The 20,689-nt window shown below is 42.1% G+C and overlaps 1 protein-coding gene across 3 annotated transcripts in view; it reads left to right on the forward strand.

The window, feature by feature from the left end:
• CDK5RAP2 (CDK5 regulatory subunit associated protein 2) overlaps positions 1-20,689 on the forward strand; it is a 70,424-nt gene that overhangs the window by 42,088 nt on the left and 7,647 nt on the right. For all 3 annotated transcript variants that reach the window (XM_066332461.1, XM_066332462.1, XM_066332463.1), the window contains 13 exons: positions 191-455; positions 1,791-1,907; positions 4,052-4,643; positions 6,555-6,787; positions 8,925-8,973; positions 9,746-9,930; positions 11,080-11,205; positions 14,856-14,972; positions 15,236-15,425; positions 15,639-15,760; positions 17,152-17,400; positions 18,403-18,492; positions 18,596-18,852. In XM_066332461.1, the coding sequence (XP_066188558.1) occupies positions 191-455; positions 1,791-1,907; positions 4,052-4,643; positions 6,555-6,787; positions 8,925-8,973; positions 9,746-9,930; positions 11,080-11,205; positions 14,856-14,972; positions 15,236-15,425; positions 15,639-15,760; positions 17,152-17,400; positions 18,403-18,492; positions 18,596-18,852 (2,592 nt within the window). The remainder of the gene's footprint in view (positions 1-190; positions 456-1,790; positions 1,908-4,051; positions 4,644-6,554; positions 6,788-8,924; positions 8,974-9,745; positions 9,931-11,079; positions 11,206-14,855; positions 14,973-15,235; positions 15,426-15,638; positions 15,761-17,151; positions 17,401-18,402; positions 18,493-18,595; positions 18,853-20,689) is intronic.

Consider the following 20,689-nt stretch of genomic DNA (forward strand, 5'->3'; position numbering starts at 1 on the left):
TTTTTACCTCTCTGAATGTTTACTTCTAATGTAGCCAAGGGTATTGCAATTTCATTTTCAAAACTAATGTGATAGCTGCCTGATTTTACAGGAAAATTTTTATTTTTCCTGGAATATTTGTTTATACTTCCTCTGCCTGATTGTTACACACAAGTCACTGACTGCCCACTTTCTTCTGTGCTCTTTTCAGGCTGACTCTGTCTCCTTGTCCAGGAAGTCACGACTGCCTGTGCCTGTGAGATCCTGTAGACCATTAAGAAATGTGCCTTTGAACTCCTGGCTGCAAAAATCAGCTTCACAACCACAGCATCGTTCCAGGGCACCTGGGGAAGGTCTGAGAGCCTGTGACGTACAAACCAAACCATTTCAGGCACAGCCTAGTGGAGACTTACTGGATGAGTCTGGAGCTGAAAACCTTCCAGAGGAGCCTGCACAGGGAAACACATCAGGGAGAGGTAAATAAAGAAAGTCTGGTGTCTCGTGGTCCTGCCTGGAATAGTGGCAGCTTCTCTTGCAGCAGAAAGTAAACAGAGATTATCTTTATATATCTACAATACTGCTTAATCTTGCAAGTTTCTTGGGCAGACAAATATGTGTAGACCTTGAAAAAACACCTTTTCTTTCTGCTTGCCACTAAGTTATAAGCCAGCTTTTTGTGGGACAGAAAGTGCTGTGTACACGTGTAAAAGTCTGTAATACACAGCAGATCACAGGATGCTCACATGTGCACACATAAAAATTCCCTTAATAAGATTCCAAGTTTAATGAAAACTGTCTGTAATGGAGACAAGAGAGTATAAAAATCCTGGTTTTGTTGATGCTGGATAATTAAACTTTTCCAATATTCCATGATCAGTCAGGTCAGCTGTGTCTGTTCCCACTGTGGCTGAGTTAATTTAAACTCAGTTGTTAACAAAGTACTGGGATCAGCAAAGTATGACAAATTGTAAGACAGAGAGCAGTGGGTATTAGATAAAGATTTGAGGTGCTAGAAATATAAAAATGCACTTAGCAGTTAGATTAAAAACTGAACAGGGGTGTGAAGGATAGGTAAGGGAGGATGAATATAAAAATAAGACTCAGTCAGGTGGTGGGTGAGCCACTGTCAGACCCAGACGTTGCAGAGATTGTTGTTAAAAATAACATTGTTGTGGTAAGGCACAGATATGGTACAACTTATTGTAAATTCTTAAGGTGATGGGACTGGAGCAATGAATTATGATAGGTGCAAAATCCATGGAGAATCCTGAGAAGGGCAGGACTTCTGAATTTCATCCTGGAAGGAATCAGAAGCTGCAGTCCTGATTTCCTTTCCACTCTGATTTCTTCCCCTTGGGTAACAGCTGGGCTGCACATTTGCTGATTCTGAGACTTGCTGTGGTGATTGCAGGAGATTGGTTTATGATCAGTGCTCACCTTGGAGAAGCTTTTAAGCCTTTTCTCTAAGCTTAGCATAAAACATTTAAAAAATGCACTAGAGATTGATTTACTGTTCCTTTACAAAGGGGACCTACAAATGTTTTATCTTCATTTGTTAGTAGGAGCCTTTGCAATTAATTCTTAGTAGTTACCCTTATAAGTAATTCAAGTTTTTAAAGATATGCATATTATCAATAAGATTTTCCTTTTCCAAACTGTCAGAGAATCAGATTTGTGTTTGTGAGGTGAAGGTTTTTTTTTTGCTTTTTTTGATTTTATTTATTAGTTTGTTTTGTTTTTTAACTATCTCCACTTAATTTATTTTCAATCTCTTACTGATTTCTATTTTACCTTTCCCCATGCTTCTCCAGTTGTCTCATTGCTCAAATTGGATAATACTGAGACCCAGGTGGAGTTGCAAGATCTTGATCCAGGTACAAGGAACAATAATGAAAATGTAAAGGACAAAAATCATCAAAACTGTCAAGGTAGAGCATTTATATGGTACAGAATTTTTTTAAAAAAAAGGAAATTTAAAAATTTCAGTTTCTTCTGAGTTGTACAAAATTGCAAATTGCTTCAGGTAATCATCTCCCTTGCTGTTATTTGTGGATTTTAAATCTGGTTTTCTTAGCTGCTGTGGATTAATTGCTCCAAGAATCCAAGTTGGTCTTTCAGGGTTGTGCTTTCAGAAGGGCAGCAGGAATTTATGAGTCTGATTTCCAGTAAAAATAATGAGTTGTGTGCCTGACTCTGATCTCTGTTGCTAATGTCCTCACTTCTGAACTCTTCTCTGAATTAAATGTTTGTTACTGCTTCTTCAGTTAGTTCTGAACTATTGGAATGAAGCAACTGAATGATAGAATTTTGCTTATCTGAATTATTTGAAGGCATTCAAGTAGGCTGAAACCTAATGGAGTCATGTAATGAAAATGTAAATAAGTTTAGTGCTGTGTGTTCCATGTTTCTGCATCATCCATTAGTCTTTTTTGGGAGGGCTTGAGTAACCTGAGTAACCCTGGAGAGTGCAGGGGATATGGCCAATTCTGTAGTCCTTTGGTGTGCCTGGTCCTGCTCAGTTGTACCCTTTGGGGATGTGGACACAGGTGCGCAGGGAGCTCATTAGTTCTCCTTTTTAATTAAAGGGCACTTACTGCATTAAAAACCATAGCCAGTGCTCTGATCTGAAATATTATTCTGTTTTTCTCTGGATTTTATCTGGAATGATGCACGGAGTCAAGGTTTCAGAGTTTGAGTTCACCTGGTGTTGGGGTTTTTCGCCATCTGTGTCCCTGCAGCAGAAGTTAGTGAAGGAAATGTTGCATTCCCTTTTTGTGTCCTCCAGAATTTCTACCCAGATGCTTTCTCGGAAGCACTTCCTTCCTTTGGAATGCAGAGTGCAGTGAACGTCCTCTGGCCTTGATCTCAGATCAGAAAATGGTTTGGGTTGGAAGGAACCTTAAAAGGAAGGAGCCTCATCCCATTCCACCCCTGCTGTGGGCAGGGACACCTTCCACTGCCCCAGGGTGCTCCAAGCCTCTTTCAGTCTGGCCTTGAACATCCTGGGGATGAGGCAGCCACATCTTCTCTGGGCAATGTTAATATCCCAGAATCACAGCTTCATTTTATTCCAGCTTTTACATAATATTTATTTTTATTCTCTTGGTCTTGGGCTTTCCTACAGAGCTGCTCCCACTGTGTGTTTTTTACTGATTTACAGCTTGAACCTGGACGTTCAAATTCTCCATGGAAACCAGTCTGAAAGTATTGCAACCTGTCTGAAAGATCAATGAATTGGCTCCCAAAAGGGAAGTTCTAATTCAGAGTGATCTTTTGCAGAAACTAATAGAAGGGGAAAAATTAATTTAATGGTAACTAGAAAATAATAATTTTGCTGGCAACTTACACATACAGCCCTCAACATGCACAGAACTATAAACATGGATTATGTGTAAGAATATGTGGCTTTTATTGGGCAGAATCTGAGGTGATTGCATTACTTAAGGATGGCAAAGTTACCTGAGGGATGTGATGTTCATATCAAATGGGTGCCAGTAAAATCTTTAACACCAAACACTATATTGGGATTTGTTTAGAACACCTTTTAAAAAGAAGTTATTTTAGTTTCCTTTTCAAATCAGACTGTTTCGTTGATAGCCTTTTTAAAATTCCACTGACTTTATGCTCCAATTGATTTTGTATAGATTTTTGAAGTGGGGAGAAGAAGAATATTTAATTAGAAGCTTTAGGAGGAATCATATGAAGTCAGAGTCTCCTTTGCCTCATGTTTGAGGTTACCATCTTTGTGGCTGGAAAGGTCTGGGCTTGATCAGTGCCTGATTCAGGAGAGCATGTGGCAAAAGGAATTTTCAAGCATTTGTGAAGAGAAAGTTGGTTGTATTTTGAGTATTGTTCATTTGAAAGGTAACAAAGAGTTTGAAATACTTGATGTGGAAAATGAATTAATGGCCAATCATAGAGAGAGATCAAAAGTCTCAAACTAAGAATGTATAGCTTGTAACTACCTACATTCTGCTATTACAGAATTGAAATAATTCATTCTAGTGCTGTTAAGAACAGAATGTCAGATACAGGAATACTGATATTCACATGCAAGTCTCCTGTTTTTCAGAAATGGAAAATCATCATAACATTAGCAATGGGAATATACAGATTTCATCAAAAGAGGTGGATGAAGAGTTTTGTTCCATGGGACACCAGGACATTGACTCAGCCCCTGCACACTCAGGCTCCAAGTGCCTGCCTGCTCACCAAGGGACTGCAGCAAGGACTGATGCACTTGATGGCTGTGAAGCCACAGAGGATATAGAAGAATTGAAACAAAAGGTTAAGAATATGCAATCTGAGCTTGAAAAGTACAAAGTGTTCTTGCTGCAGCTGCAGGACTCTGACCAGCTCTTGTTCAGTGGTGTTTCCAATGGAGTTGTGAGTGATGCAGCCCTGCATGTGGAAGGGTTTGTCACACAAGTGCAAGATACTGCCATGGAAGGAGTCCAGACATCCTCTGGCGTCCCTCAGCTGGATTATGAGATCCATACTGAAAACAGGAATTCTGAGTCTGTGGAAGCACCATGGGCAGCACAAAACCTTCAGGAGCTACTGTTGGCCAATGAGGCAGAACTTGACAAAGAGCAAGTTGTGAATGTGCATCTTGATGAAATGTATCCTCTTCAGAACAGTCTGAGAGCAGCATCACCATCCAAGTGAGTAAAACTGCTGCTCTTTGAGGTTCCCTTTTGTAAACAGCAATACCAAATAGTCTAGGAAGGTGAGATGAGGATAATTTTATTCACAACTGTTGTTCCACTAAAGACTAAATTTCACTCACATTAGCATAAAGGAATTGAAATGTTTTGTTAAAAGAATCCTAAGTACAAAACTGATCAATCGGTATTATCATCTGTAGCTGTCCTGTGCCAGACACATCAGATGTGTCTCACCTCAGGCCCACAAGTCTCGTTGCTGTCAGAGACCATCCCTTGAGCCAGCTGAGATCTCAGGTTACCTGTGAGACAGGCTCACCTCTGTCATCAAAGCACAGCTCTGCATCACTAAGGTTATTTTCAGGTGCCAGCGGTAGGAAAATGAAACATTCCATTTAAGACAGAAATGTTTCTGTGAGCAGTGGGCTGGCAGATTTGTGCTGGCCCTTCTGTTTGAGTGCCCAGACTTGATGTGTAAACATAAGATGTTCACGCTCTAGTTCCGATTTATTTTGCAGTTGAGGGCTATAGTGCCTTCCTGTGAAGGATGTGAGAGGAGATAAATATAGAAATTAATGAATGAAATTTTATAGCATAAGCTCATAAGCTGGAAAATTATTTACAGAAGGCTAAAAAGTATCAGTCTTGGATTTTGTATGGGACTTGGGGTAGCATTTTGGCTATATATATGTACAAATTGCAAACATACAGTGGGGGATCATAGGGGTGTGCCTTTTTTAGCATCCAGCTCCCTTTTCTCCCTTTTAAATATTGTTATTGTCCTGAGGGCCTCTGGAATACCAGAAGTTGTAACAATGAAAGGCGTTTAGCCTTGTGCCTTTCTTCCAAATGCTTGAGTAGAAATATTTGGAGACAGTGAGCAACCACCAGCATGGGCTCTTGTGTGTGTCTTTTGTAAAATACAGTGGTGTTACAGAGTCCATAGAAATTTACATCCCTTGAAAATATGCCTTATCCATTTTGCAAAGAAAGATCTGACTGTAAATTAAGGAACGAGACCCTGTGGATCACTGTGAGGTTTTTATGGCCACTGTAGGACAGTGTCATGAGTCACAAGTGACAGACCCCCAAATGAGTTATGCATCTTTTCCTATACAAATGACAGTAAAAATGCTGTAACAACCCTCATCACCATAGATCTTGATTGATTTCCTGCACCTTATAAAATATTCTCTCCTTTTTTTCCTGCTAATGGATGATTCTGGAGAAAAAACTCTACCTGTGGTACAGACCGTGGCAGTACAAAGGGGATGCCTACATTTGCAAGCATAAATTCAATAAATAAATTCAATTGATCTGAGTTGCAATTTATATCCTGGCTTGTGGAGTACAGGAGTTTGGGCACCACAATGGTTGTCATTGTTTCTTGCAATACACATGCAGACATGTGAAGAATTTTCAAACTGGTGAAGCCATCAGTTCAGAAAGTCCAATACTGTGGTTCTGGCAGAAAATAGTTAAAGTTTCAGAGAAGTGCTGGTTGTCTGCTTCCATAGGGAGTTAAGAAAACCATAAAATGCCAAACAAAAAAAAAAAATCCCCAACCAGTCAGGAAAAATATGTATATGCTTGAAAATTCTTTACATGTATTCACTCTTACTTAATTTAATTTGGCACCTCTGCTGTAACCCATGTTTTGTCCAAGCTGCCCACCAAGTCATCCCATTAGTTTTGGCCCACTTTATAAATGATGCAGTTAAGTGATGGAGGATAATCTCTAAATACAAAACTCAACAGTCAGAGACAATGCATCTCATTATGGCCGTTAAAAGCATTTTAGAAGCAAATTGAGCCACATAAAAGAATAGTTTAGGAATATAAGCTTAATTCTCTTTTTATTTAAACATCATTTATGGCCAGCAAGCTTTACAGCTGATTTCATTCTCTCAGATACGATTCGTTAGTTCACTCACAAGTTCGGGAGCTGTCCTTCCAGTGCCAGCAGATCAAGGAGATCCGCTGTGGCTGTGCCACCTACCACCAGCACCTCACCAGCCTGCTGAAAGCCTTTGAGGAGCTGCTGCAGGCCAGTGATGTTGAGTATAATGTTGCTGAAGGTTTCCGTGAGCAGCTGAAGCAGAGTGTGCTGCTGTTTGAGAAGCTGGAGATGACATTCCTCTATGGTGAGCAGCAATGTTTTGTGCTTGTTGTCACAGAAATTAATGCCCTCGAAATGGGAAGGGTTTTATTTGCTCATTGGTGGAAGGAAGCCTTCCTTGGTGTTGGTTGCTTTAGGATGCTTTGTGAGGAGGACTGTCATGGAAGGGAAATTTTTTATGATCCAACAAGAATCACAAAGAATCACAGCCATTGGAAGGGACCTCTGGAGATCATCCAGTCCAAGTCCCTGCCAAGGCAGAGTCACCTGGAGCAGGTGTCACAGGAACATGTGCAGGTGGGTGTGGAACTGCAGAGAGAGAGACTCCACACCATACCTGGGCACCTGTTCCACCCTCAATGTAAAGAATTTCTTCCTCATGTTGAGGTGGAACTTCTTGTGTTTTAGCTTATGGCCATTGACTGGATTTTACTGTAGTAGCTATACTCTTTATTGACACCTGCTGTTCGGGGTCACCTCAACACAGGCATATTTTAACTGTCCAAAATACAGTGCTATGAAAGTTTTATTACACATAGCTTCAGGGTTTCCTGTTTATGGAACAGCCCAGCTGACTGGTGAAGACACCTGACACATGAGTTAGTGCTGTGCCTGGCAGTGCTGGGGTTACAGTTGAACTTGATGATCTAAGATGTCTTTTCCAAGCTAAATTATTCTATGATTTTCCTAAGGGACCTGCATCTTGCTGCCTGCTAATCTGGCTGGTGGAGAAATGTACACTGCCTTTCATAAGAGAACTAAAATACAACCGTGTTTTGGAAAATGAGCATCACAACTGACATTTGGCACTTGAAGGAAGAGTCTAACCTGCATGTTGCCTTCAGTCTGTAGCTTGAAGGAAGTTGGCAGGAGAGTGATGGAAAAGGGATGCTGTTGTGAGGAGCAGCAAGCAAGACTTTTTCCTGGTGTCACAAGTGCTGCTCTTGCTGACCCAAACAACTAGCAATCCTTCACAGATGGCAGCTGCAGGAGTGCAATCTCCAAAACAACTTGTGGTACCTGAGACAGGGACCTGACCCTCACATCCTCCTGGAATTGGCTCTGGGAGCTGCCTTTGTTCAGCCCCATTTGGGGCCCAGCCATAGCATGATCTGTGTTCTGCCTTTCCTTACAGACCGTGGCAGGATGTTGCAGTTTTGATTGCTCATATAAAGCAGCTGTGTATGAGAAAAAGGTATTACAGCCTCGTGTCAGTGCAGGGTAATAAAAGATTGAGTGTATTCAACGATTTCGGTGGCTACAGAGATTCCTTGCATTGCAAATGAGAAGACTGTAGTGAATAAACATTAAATGCCTTTAAACCAACAGATGGTATCCTATATACTACAAAAAGTCACTGACAACCGAGACAATTCAATATTTCTAACGCAATGGTGCTGCCTTGAATCACACATTAAAGTAAAATGATGTTTGTAGGGCTGTAAAGAACATCTAATGTACTAAGAATTGACTGTAAAGAAGAAGCATGAACAGCTGTCTGTCTCTCCATTTCCATCCTGACCTTCAGTTTATTCTCCTGAAATTTCAGCTGTGCAACTCTTCCCTGCCACCTTTGCTTAATGGCATAAAAATTTTAAAATATGGGGAGCCAAAGTGACACCACCAGGCTCTTATTCTTTATTCAAATTAGTGTCTGAGTCCAGACCTCTTGCACTGAATTGTGCCTGTGCCCACACACAATTCCAACAGAGAATGTTGCAGGCAAAATCCTGTGTGTGTTCCTTCATAAGGATGACTGGTTAGCCTGACTCCGAAACAAGCACGAAAAATCCAGGTGCAATGGCATTGTTTGTATATAAATGTTGCTGAAGAAGTAACAACATGTGTCCGTAATCCTTTTGCCATATAGCACAATTATTTCAAATTGGTATGCTAATTAAAACACCAAGGCTGTAAAATCTGGCACTTGTGGTGTCTGATTAATTTTTTTGTGAGTTCCAGAGCATGCTTTTGCTTTGTTGCTGGGCTATAAATAGTTTTGCTCAGGCACAGCATTTGACACTAATACAAAGTGTGTTAGTATCTGTTGGCTCCTCTAATTTCTCATTAATTTACCACTCTGTATTTAAATAGAATAACATGGAGAGGAAAAAATTGTAATTCTCAGTACGTGTTTTTAATCAGCTGTTTCTGCTTTGCAGGAGAATCAATAGGTACAGAAGTCACTATACTTTATGAATTAGCTCAAAGGTAAGAGTGCAACTGAATGTTTAGCAATAATATGCTTGTTTCATAAGTTGATAAGGATGCTCCATGTTTTGTAGCATGTTTAGCTGTTTGGCAGGGCTTTGCTTATTAATATCTACTTTGTTAATAAAACACCCATTGAAAACAGACTAAGGGTTTTTTCCCCACTTCTCACCAAGCAGGGGAGATAACTGAAAGAGAAACATTGTGCCACCAGGATTGTTCTTTTCATGAACAAAGGTAACCATGTCCATTATCCAGTGTGGATATATGTGGATATTGTCATGCTGAGCCATGATCCTGGTGCAGGTGCCAGGGGGACAGTCCCTCCCTGGGTGTCCCCATGCCCTTGGGGCTTGCTCAGGATCACTCAAGTGCAGCACTGCTGGAGTTCATTGTCAGACCACCTTGATGCTGAAGGTGAAGAGAGCAGGTGGTGTTGTGCTATGTTTGTTGGTTTTCTGCCAGCTTGGGATTCTTCTGTGCTACAGAAATCTTCATCTGCCTGTTCAAGGCAGCTTGAGGTCCCCTGAACTCAAAGGTGACTGCCTAGTGCTGGAAAATACAAAGTAGGCTGGAGGGTCGGTGACTATTCCTGCTGACTAGAGTGAGCTCTGGGTTTCAGTCTTGATACAACCTCTGATGTGCAGTGGTTATTTATGCCCTGTCACATAAATTTACCCGTAAATCGGTGTAAATTTGGCACCCTCTGTTCATGCTTTCCAGAGTCACAGAATAACTTTTGTATTTTAAACCGTTTTGTTTGGCACCAAAGGAACAATGAGAAGAATGCCAGCATGTACCAGAGTCTGCAGGGTGAGTCTCCTGTGCCATCTGCTCTTCACAGCTCGTCTGACTTTGATGTGTCAGGGAAGTCTCCTCTTGGCTCACCTGAGCACAGGCACGACCTGGAAGGCCAGCACAGCACACTGCCACTTCTGCCAAGCAAGTTTCCTCCAGGTAATGTTTTTTTTTTCCACAGAAGATTTGCTGGATATTGGGAAAAGCTGATAAATAACGCACAAGGGAACTAATTAAGAAATAATGAAGAATGTTTGTCTGCCTCAGCTTTCCAGCTCCTCACATAATCATTGCAATTTCAGTGACAAGGCGCACATCTGAGCTACCATCTGAACTACCCTGTTTGAGGCACTATAAAGTGTGTTAGTTTGTGTACTTGTTGTTTTAGGATCCCAGCTTTTACGTTGCTCCAGACACTCTTTAAATAGACAAGTTATAAGGTGAAAATAGATAATTGTCAAGGGATTATTATGTAGAAAAGGAAAGATTTTCCGGTTTTATAGAAGCCAGTGTTGTGTTTCCTTGAGAATGGTTAAGTGCTGCATAATTAATAAGTGGTGTCATGTTTGACCTGGATAGTTCCACTAAACACAAGTGATGCTTGCAGTACTTTATCAGCAGCAATGAAAATTTAATAGCTGAGCTGGCATATCCTGTTCAGGGAGAAATATTGCAGAGTAAACCAGGAGTGTGTGACATGGATAAACTGACACATCACACAGTGACAGGTACAACAGATCAGCTCCTGAGTCAGGATGAAACTTGCTGCCGATGGAAGAAAAATTGTAGAATGGCAAAGCAAGAAGGAAAAGGTACAGTAATGAAACCTGATGCAACAGATTTCTTTCTTGTGGAGTGCATTGGGTAAATGAAAGTCAGATTTCTCCTGAGCTACTCTGGGAGCTTCCTGTTGTTGTGAGGAAAAATGTGTGCTGGTGGTGTGTCGAGCTGGAATGTGGAGCTGCATTGCAGACCTTTGGATTACTTCCTCTGTATAGAGAGTGTTTATGTACATAAAATTGTTATCTGATCCACTTTTGTAGGAAGAATAAATCAAGATATCTGAAGAGCCTTAAAACTCTGGACCATTGTTTAAGTTAGAATGTAGAGTAGGAGTTGTCACTGAATGCATGGTTGGAGCACTGTATAGGAAAAAAGTGTTGAGGAGTCAGATATTCAATATCTGCTATTTTTAACAGCTCTGTGTCATCTTTTAGGATTAGCACCCACTAGATTTGACAAGAGCACATAGTGTAAAAGAATACAGTCATCTGCTATAAATAAGAAGTGGTCTCTTGCTTTATTTAGAGTTATTAATGGAGCATCTGCAAGAAATTAGAATCCTGAGACAGCGTTTAGAATACTCCATAAAAACTAATGAGAGACTGAGAAAGCAGCTTGAGAGACAAGTAACAGACAAGGAGCTAGATCAAGGTAAGAATTCATTTGATGAGAGACTGAATCCATCTTTTTTGCTGAGAGCCTGCGGGATCAAATGCCACTGGAAAGGTTTGGCACTGCTGTTCTCTGTTGCTGGTGTTCAGCATCTCTGAAAGCCAAGCTCTGAAGTGGATTTAAAACTTTTCACAAGTAGCCAGCTCTCACTAAAGATGCTTTTGGAGCACCATTTGAAGCACCTCATCCCTTTATTTTTCTACACTTTGCTTCACTCTCCTTCCCACCTTTTCCCCCCTAGGAAAATTGATTAATAAGAAATATTACTCAGACTGGAAGCAGGTAATAAATACAGACATACTTCCTTTTCCTCAGTTCCACTGGTATTGACATTAGATTCATTATGTTTTACATCATCCCCATGATCCATTTCTGTTGTTGTTTAAATGGAGGCAACCTGCACATGGCAGTTTGCTTTCAGGGATAATTTACAGTGATGGAAAGGTGGATAAAAAGCATCCATTTCATTTGTGAAGTATTTACACTGCTAGAAGGGCATTCTGTGCTCATGAAATAACCACACTGAAACACTTCCAACTCTTTTACAGCTTCATAAAGATTCTGGCAAGGGCATCCATTAATGCAGTGAAAGTATATTTTCTTTATAAACTGTCTTATGTCTTCCATCTGTCTTCTTGTTGCCTTAGCACATCTACCACTGCATGCAGGAGAAATTTGGAAAAGTAAAGGAAAAAAACAACTACCTTTTAGAACAGCGCCTTTTTATCACTGCGTTCTTTCAGTTCTTGTTTCTATCTGTATCAAAGATCTCTTTCATGCTATCAGATATGCACACAGTCTCTTGCTGATGGTGCTCTTTTCTCCTGATAGATAAGCTTTCTTTGACTTTCAGTGTAAAAAGAAATTCTTAAGCGAAGCTGAGAGGATTCCTAAGGGCATGTGGGAATGGCCTTAAGCTGAAGGAGGGCAGGTTAAGATTGGATATCAGGAAGGAATTATTCTCTCGGAGGGTGGAGGATCCCCTGGCACAGGGTGCCCAGAGCAGCTGTGGCTGCCCCTGGATCCCTGGCAGTGCCCAAGGCCAGGCTGGACAGGGCTTGGAGCAGCCTGGGACAGTGGGAGGTGTCCCTGCCCATGGCAGGGGATTGAAACTAATTAAACCTTAAAGTGCTTTCTAACCCAAACCATTCTGTGACTTGCATTCAAGGTTTTTGCTTTTCGCTGAATTTCCTTAGTTTGTTTTCTTTTAAAACACAAGGCCAAGTTGTAACATATTTAATTGTTTATGGCAGCATGCTAAATTCATGATATTGGATTGTTTGTTCAACAAAAGTTATTGCATAGATTATTCTTGTCTGATAAATATTGTATGGATGTATATACACACATCTGCCCACTGTTCCTGTTCTTGCCACATTATTTTTAATATTTAGATTCTTTAAGTATTTAAATGCCTCTGGGCTTCCAGTATCCTATAAATGACTCAAATGCTGGTAATGACTACATCATTCCTGTTGAGCTGAGGCTTGCAGTGCAAGTAGAACTAAAATTATTGCTTCAATCATTTCAAGTGTTAGGCTCCAAAATAAAATCAAAGGTTTAATTTTGAGTGTCCCGGTTTTCAAATGTTCTTAACAGCAGTTAACATTAAAAGGGGGTTTGTTTGCCTTTTTTAACCCACAAGTAGCTGATGTTTCTACTCAGACTTCTCTTCAGGTTTTGAATGGCTTTATTTTGCTTTCCCTGGGAGTGAATATTTCCTTCTTCATTGCCATGATTTTCAATAGTGCCTTTCTTTCAGTCGATGTTTCCTTTGAAACCTTCAATGTACGCTTCCTTAGCACTTTTTCAGTACAAAACAGAATGGAAACTCAAGTGTATTGCAATTGTGGGCCTTGATGCTCCACTTTCCTCTGGTTAGATGGACCTTTGCCTCTGTGGAAAGAGTAATTGATGTCAGCAGGGCTCTGCACAGAAGTAGCAGTCTCAATAGTGGGTCAAATTGTGGGATTGTGGCCCTGTTACCACTGGCTCTGCATTATCCCTTATTATGGAAGATAACCAATAGTTATATTCTAAAGCCTTTCAGTAGAACTGCGATAGTATAACTTTTCAAATAGGATAAAGCTGGGTGATGGGCAATAAATTAAATTAGAATCAAGATGAGACCATCAAACCTTGCCACTTCAACTTGGATTGCTTTGTTACAGTCTGAAAGGAGAAAGCCTTTTGAGTTCACATAGCTGCCTCAACTCTTTAACATACAGATAGTAAAATGCCATTAGTGCCAGGCTTCCAGAGCCTTTGAGTCTTTCAGCAGTGACAAGAGGTTCATATCATGGCACACTACATCCCAGTTAGGTAGTGGGTAAAAGCTTCAATTGGGATTACAATAAAATGAAATTACTCAGAGGAGGTGCAGCACATCAAATTGAATCGAACTTCCAGAGCTAAAAGGCATCCTCCTCATGCATTCAGCTAATTTTTTTTGCCAGCTGGTTATTTCTCTATTAACCAAATAGTTGACATTCATATACTTATCTCAGGCTTTAAAGTCTGGGAGATACTGGGATAACCAATTAGCTGAAAAATGCTTTTAATTCCAGTGGGTCCTGAAGTGTTTTACTGACTGTGAGAAGGTTACAAAGGGCAATAACAATGACTTGACTTGCATTTCAGAGGCAGCACCTTGAGAGTGGGATGTGGCACTTTGCAGGCTGTGCTGCACCAGTGCACATCACTGGGGGGGTGACTAGCAGCAGTACAGTGCATTGAGGATTGCCTGGGCTGGGATTTAACTGGCTGGATACAGGATTTAACACTTAGATTTACTTGGCTAGTGCAGTAAGATCCTCAGAGCAGGATTCATCACCATTATGTTTGTCAAAGTCAGACATTTAATTCGTGCCAGTTACCCAGAGCTTCTCGTGGAGACAGTGGAGGGAAACCCAGCCCATGGAGGACAGGGGATCTCATCCTCAGAGGTGTGAGGAGAGGAGGCACAGGGTGAGTTGGGCTCTGGAGGGGCCTGTTCCTCCCCATGGCTGCTGATGGCTGATCAGGACTGGCTCAGTTATCTAAATTTTAGAAGCACGGATTTAAGAGGGATAAATCTTCATCCCAGTGATCGTAAACGGGCTCTGAGTTTGTAATCCGAGGCCAAGACTCCAGCCTTGTGCTCTTCCCTGTGTAGTAACAGACCTATCACCAGATTGTTTCCAAGCCTCTCTGCATTAACCCCTGGGGATTAGCTGGTAGAAGCCCATTGTTCTCTGACTAAATACAATGGAGTATGAGCAGAGCAAGACTAAAATACATGGTAAACCCTCCTACAATTTTCTTTTCAAATCATAGCAATGTCACAAAACACTCTTGCATTTTGTCCTGTTGGGATTTTAGCTGCTAGGAAAAGACAAGGGATAATTCTGCAATTTTAGTAATGGCTGCCCAGCAATGAGAGGCACTTGTACTGCACAGGGCTTTGGATTACTTGGCATTAACCTGAGTTGCCTTTTAGCCTGTAGGGATAACCTTCAAAATGTATATGGGAGAAACAGCTTTTATAGCATGTTTTTCTGCAATTGTTTTAAATTGTTCTTGTCTGGAAAGTTTAATCTTTAATGACCTAGAGATGACTCATAAATCATCTTTTATGTATATATTTATAGGTTCTGCAAACATTTTTGTCCATGGCTCAGAGCAGCATAATTCCCTGACTTCTGAAATACATTTCCTGAGGAAGCAAAATCAAGTTCTGCATGCAATGCTAGCAAAAGGATCTAGAGGTAAAACTGTAAACTGTTCTTCCCATAACTCATCCCAGATGAGAAAACAATAAAATATTCACAGTCCACTCATTAAATTGACTTAACCATTCCTTGCACCCCTGAAATTCCATGCTCAATCATAAGCATTCAAGCTGGGATTAGCAATAATGGAGTACCAGCTGGTTTTTTCAGATAGTCTCTGAAAAAGCTGATTTAGTTAAAAATCAGAGCCTTAGTGCGTTGTGGGCATTGCAGATACCTTGTGGTTCTTCTTGTTTCAGATAAACAGAAGGAAAATGAAAAGTTAAGAGAATCTCTTTCTAAGAAGAGTGCAATCCTTGAGCATCTTCATGACGACCATGAATGCATCAAGAAAGAAAATGAAAAGTTGCAAAAGCAAATTTGCCAAAAGGAAGATGAGATCAGATACCTGACATGTCAGATTTACAGCAGTCGCAATGAACTGAACAGGTATTGATTCTGTCCCTATTTAAAGAGTCATTTAGAGAAAAGCTGTCAGTGTGACAGGCATGTGTTTAGCCATAGCTCTTTAACATTAATGAGGGAGGGGCATGGATATGTTCTAAAGGCAAGGGAAGAATTATGGAGGGAAAGAGGAGTGGATTTTAGATTTTGAAAAAAAAAAATCAGAATTTAACTCAGCTGTTTATTGGGACTTAACAGGTTGCAAACAGAAATTAATGTGAAGCAGCATCAGCTCTCTGAGAATGAGAAGTTGCTGCAGTCACTGCGGACTGAGATCAAGGTTTATGAGAAGCTGGAAGAAGCAAGAAGGAAGGGGACAGGTAGAAGTGCACAGTTGTCTCTGTACCCTTTGCACTTGAACCTCTTCCGCCTGAACATGCTCTTGTCAAAGGCTAGGAGGGCTGGGTCACTGTTCCTTTGCTTATCCTTGTGTCTGCTCTGCAAGGAGAACTGACACCCTACTGCTCAAATGCTTTCTCCTTGGGGTGACTGCAAGCCTGAGATGTGCCAGGTGTTGACTGGACTCCCCCAAGTTTCCTTTATCTTTTTAGCTAAGCTAAAAACCAGAATTGAAGACTTAGTGACTCAGGATGAGTTTCCTGGGGATCTTAGATATTTACTTGTCATCTAAAAACCTGCTGCTGCATCCCTGCAGGTCCTGCTTGCCCAGGTAGCTTATGCTTTCTCTTTGCTGAAGATGGGGGGAGAGGCTTCTCTCTGGGGCTGGCAGAAGGGCGGGCACTGCTTTCTGAACTAAATGTTTAATAATTTCATGTCCATTTTGCTGTCAGTAATGGTGAGAGGAGGACTGGAGCTCACCTGAGTTCTTCCTCCCCCTTAGGAGGAGGCTGTGCCACCATGAAGCTGTTGGTGTGCTGAGGTAAAGAGTGGGATTCTGTTCATTGCTGAAAAGCCCTTACCACATCCAGCAGATTTCCCACTGGAAGTTCTTAGAAAGTTCTTAGGAAGAGGTTCTTGATTTTTTTTCTCCCTGCTGCTCCAAATGTTACGCCCTGCTGCCACTGGTTTTCCTGCCTGGGTGCAGCAGAAGGGCCCTGTTGGCACGAGGCTTTAAGGCAGAGTTGGCTCAGGAGTGGAAGGGATTCTCCTCAGAGAGTGGCAGCACCCTCCTCATGCAGCTGAGCCCCTTCCCACTGTCTGGAGAACACCCTGAGCAGTTGGATTTCAGCAGGAGAGGATGCATGGAGTTGTTTGTGTACTGATCTCTTTCTGTGAGAAGGCAAACACAGCCCTTGCTTTTCTCAGGTTCAGATTTGTTCCTCTGGTTGCCAAGTGATCACTGTTTCCTTTTCCCTTCGGTGTATAAAATTAAACTCCCAGTTCTACTCCATCCCTCCTCCACACTCTGATGTTCCCCATTCCTTTTCCTGTCCCCAGACTGTGCATTAATACACTTCACATTTTGTAAATGCTCTTCGTTCTCCTTTTATCTAATTTTTTAGCTTTTGGCATGACACATAGTAGCTTTTATGGACAAAGTGAAAAACAGTTTTCATCTCTTTAAATCTTTCAAGGGTAGAAGCAATTAAGACGTGCTTCTTTTGTCAAACCATTATCTTAATGCTCTTTGTAGTTAATTCTTAATATTGAGCATAACACTGGTTATAACTTCCTTGCTGAGTGTTCTAGTGGGTAATATTATTTTAATTGTTAGAGATGGTTTTGAGTGTTTCTTTTGAAATTGTCTCAGATCCCAGATGCGATGCCTCAGAAGAATTCCAGAAAGATCAGAACAATCCACTGGATTTACATGAACTGCTGACTGAAATCCAGAGTCTGAGAGTGCAGCTGGAGAGGAGCATAGACACCAACAAGTCTTTGCATGAAAAATTAGAAGAGCAGCTTTCCAAAGGGAAGAGAGAGGCAGTGGGGCCTGTGCCAGCTGTTAATATCAGCTGCCTGTTGAAGCCAGGCTCTCAGCCCTGTGCAGGACTGCATGGTACTGTGCTCTGTGTACTTTTGGGGTGCTGCAGAGCCTGGGCCTTGTTCTTTAAATATGCTCTTACAGCCTTAACCAACATCAGCTCTCCTCAAATCCCTCTGCTGCTAGAGCTGGGCTGTGAAGTGCACACTGCACTGTCCTAGAGCCTCCAGCTGACGCTTCCTTTGCATCCAAGCAAAGCATTTGCAGAGTCTCTGGGATGGGAGGATGCCTGCAATAAATTGCCATAAATTTTGCTTACCTGGGGGGTTCTTCTTCCACTGCTGAGCTCTGTAGTGTTTGCTAAGGATGAGTGTGTATTACTCAAGAATGATCAGTAAGTGCACTAAATGGTCTCTGGATAAATCATTTGTCCTCTCTTTGCCCTTGAGGAATATTTTACATTTATTTCAGTCACTGTTAAGTGATGCTGTTTTAGCAAATGAAGGAAAGGGTAATGTTTACACCCAGGGTTAGGTTATTGTTCCAATATTGATGTACATGGGACACAAGAGGGCACAGGAATCTTCTTCCTTAAAGTGCTGTGCAGAGTAGCAGCTTTCCATGTTTCTAGATATAAGCACATGGAGCAGAAGGATTCCTTGGAATATCAGCAGCTGAGTTTTTCAGATGTGCTGTTCTTGTAGGTGCTCAGGGAATGTGGAAGTTCTGAAGCAGAAGTGTAGAGACAATCTTTAGTCTGGTACAGCTGTGGAAAGTGTCCTGCTTCTTGTGGACTTAATGGGAATCTTATATTTGTTAATCAAATATGTTCATCAGGATGTATTTTAGATTTTTTTAACTATGGTTTGATTTTGGGAGATACCTAGAATTCGGATAGATGCTCAGGTATAAAAGTAAAAGATCCACGGCATGATAGAAAAATTACCTGGTGTTCCCTGCTTCCAGAGTCCAAGTGTAGCATCAGCAATAAAAGGAGCTGAAGAGCTGGGAGGGGGTGTTTTTTAATGCATGTAAACATCAAATAATACAGCTTTCCTTCTCCCTTTTTATATGTAGAAAATCTCTGCAACTGCCCTGCTGCCAGGAGAAACATTTGTGAGCTGCAGAAGGAGCAGAAAGGACTCTGCATTTCAGTCGGGAAACCAGGTACGCCCAGAGAGAGTTTTAAGAGAAGTTTTTAGAGAACTCAAGTGCAAATTAATTTTTGATTTGTGTGAGGCTAAAAGACAGACCCGTTTTTCTGCCCCAGGTCCTGAGGCAACCCCTGAGGATGGTATGGACAGTGTGTCCTTGTGCAGCAGCAGCAGCTGGGGCTCCAGCAGGACGTGCACGCCACGCCTGGTGCCCGGCCATCGCATGTGGGCGGACAGGAGCGGGCGCCATGTGCTGGGCCTCATTGAGGACTATGAGGCCCTGAGGAAACACATCTCAGAGGGGCAGCAGGTGCTGGCAGACATGGCGGCTGCTCTCGGGGAGGTCATCGGGCTGCAGGAGCGTGGGGTGAAGGTGAGCACTGAAATCCTCTGAAGGAGGGTGGATTTTATCTAGAGGCACAAAATGGTGCCAAGGGAAGAATTGATTGAATAAAGTTTTCCCCTTAGTTGAATTCAGCCTTTTTGTAACATCAGATTATACGTGTACATTAGAGATTGATGTATGCTGATGAGGCTTGTTCCATATTACAGTCTGTCTTGGTTTGGGAAGACAGATATCTGCCAGGGAAAGCTGGAGCTTCCCTTGGAATGGAGGATGTAAACCACCACCATCTCCCTTTATCCAATTATAATTTTTTCAGTTAAAAGCTTCTAGGCAAAAGATTTTGGAAATAGAAATAGCAGTTCTTTACTAGTATGTATAACAAAGCAAACAAACAAAAACAACTACAGCAGGGCAGGGTGTCCCAGCAGGGCAGGGCAGGGTGTCCCAGCAGGGCAGGGCAGGGTGTCCCAGCAGGGCAGGGTGTCCCAGCAGGGCAGGGCAGGGTATCCCAGCAGGGGCAGGGTGTCCCAGCAGGGACAGGGTGTCCCAGCAGGGCAGGGCAGGGTGTCCCAGCAGGGGCAGGGTGTCCCAGCAGGGACAGGGTGTCCCAGCAGGGGCAGGGTGTCCCAGCAGGGGCAGGGTGTCCCAGCAGGGACAGGGTGTCCCAGCAGGGCAGGGCAGGGTGTCCCAGCAGGGGCAGGGTGTCCCAGCAGGGACAGGGTGTCCCAGCAGGGCAGGGTGTCCCAGCAGGGCAGGGTGTCCCAGCAGGGCAGGGGGGTGCAGGGTCACGCTGTAACAAGAGGAACAGTGCTGACCAAACCGTGAAGGCAGGGCAGGGCTGGCCCAGCTCTCACAGGGCAGAGAAGCTCAGAATTCCAGGGTGAGCAGATGATGGCAGATTTCCCAGGACTGGACTGCAGTGAAATCCTTCAGCAGCAGCACCAACCCAGCCATGCCTTCTCCCTGAACACCAAAAACCAGAGAGCCTGGCTACCTGAAGCTCTGACTTTTACCTGCCTCAAACCCTCACCCCCCTCTGAGCTTCGACCACCCCTTTGTTTTGTTAAATAGTCTCAAGTCTGACATTTAGTCTTCTTGGTAACTTATGGGGAAAAAATTCTTTAGAGTAAAAAGGAACAAAATCTAACCCCCAACACATTCATATTTCAGGGAAGATTTTTTTATATTTTCCTGGTTTTATATTACTTCCTGGTTATCAGTTGAACATTTAACAATATCATAATCTAGTCCAGAAACTTGAATATTTCAATAATGATCAAATACTGTCATCTAGGACTCAGTGTCTCATCCTTCATTCTCTGACAGTGTTAGCCATTCATGGTGCTCTTGCTGCAGTCTTAAGGATACTTAGCCAATAAAATGCTTATTTTGTCTAGGATAATCTCAGTCCTTTTTGTCTAGAATAGGAGAACTAGTTAGTGTTTACTTCTGCTTATTTTCTCTTACATAATATTAATTGTTGGCCGCAGTTAATGATGGCCAGTAATTTGGGATGGTTTGAACAGACAAATTTGCCTACAAGCTTCAATTAAAGGAAAGGAACAATCTGTGCACGTCTGAGGCATCTAATAAGGAATGAAGGAACTTAAACCCCAGCAGGAAGGGCCTGGATCAGGCAGGGAAGACAGCAGCCAGTGGTAAAAATAATGAACCACTGGCATGGAGGGTGCTCAGAGACACTGACTGGAGGCAATTTTGAGGATAGATTATGCCAATGTTTAAAAAATTCCACGTGGTGCTTTCCTGCCTTGGAGAGGGAAAGGAAACTAAGTGTCTAATGAAGGTCTTTTTCACCCCTGTGATTTTATGATAATATAAATGCTGTAAAAACCTTGCTTGCTGC

Source organism: Sylvia atricapilla, chromosome 19, assembly GCF_009819655.1.
Source record: "Sylvia atricapilla isolate bSylAtr1 chromosome 19, bSylAtr1.pri, whole genome shotgun sequence".
Lineage (NCBI taxonomy): Eukaryota > Metazoa > Chordata > Aves > Passeriformes > Sylviidae > Sylvia > Sylvia atricapilla.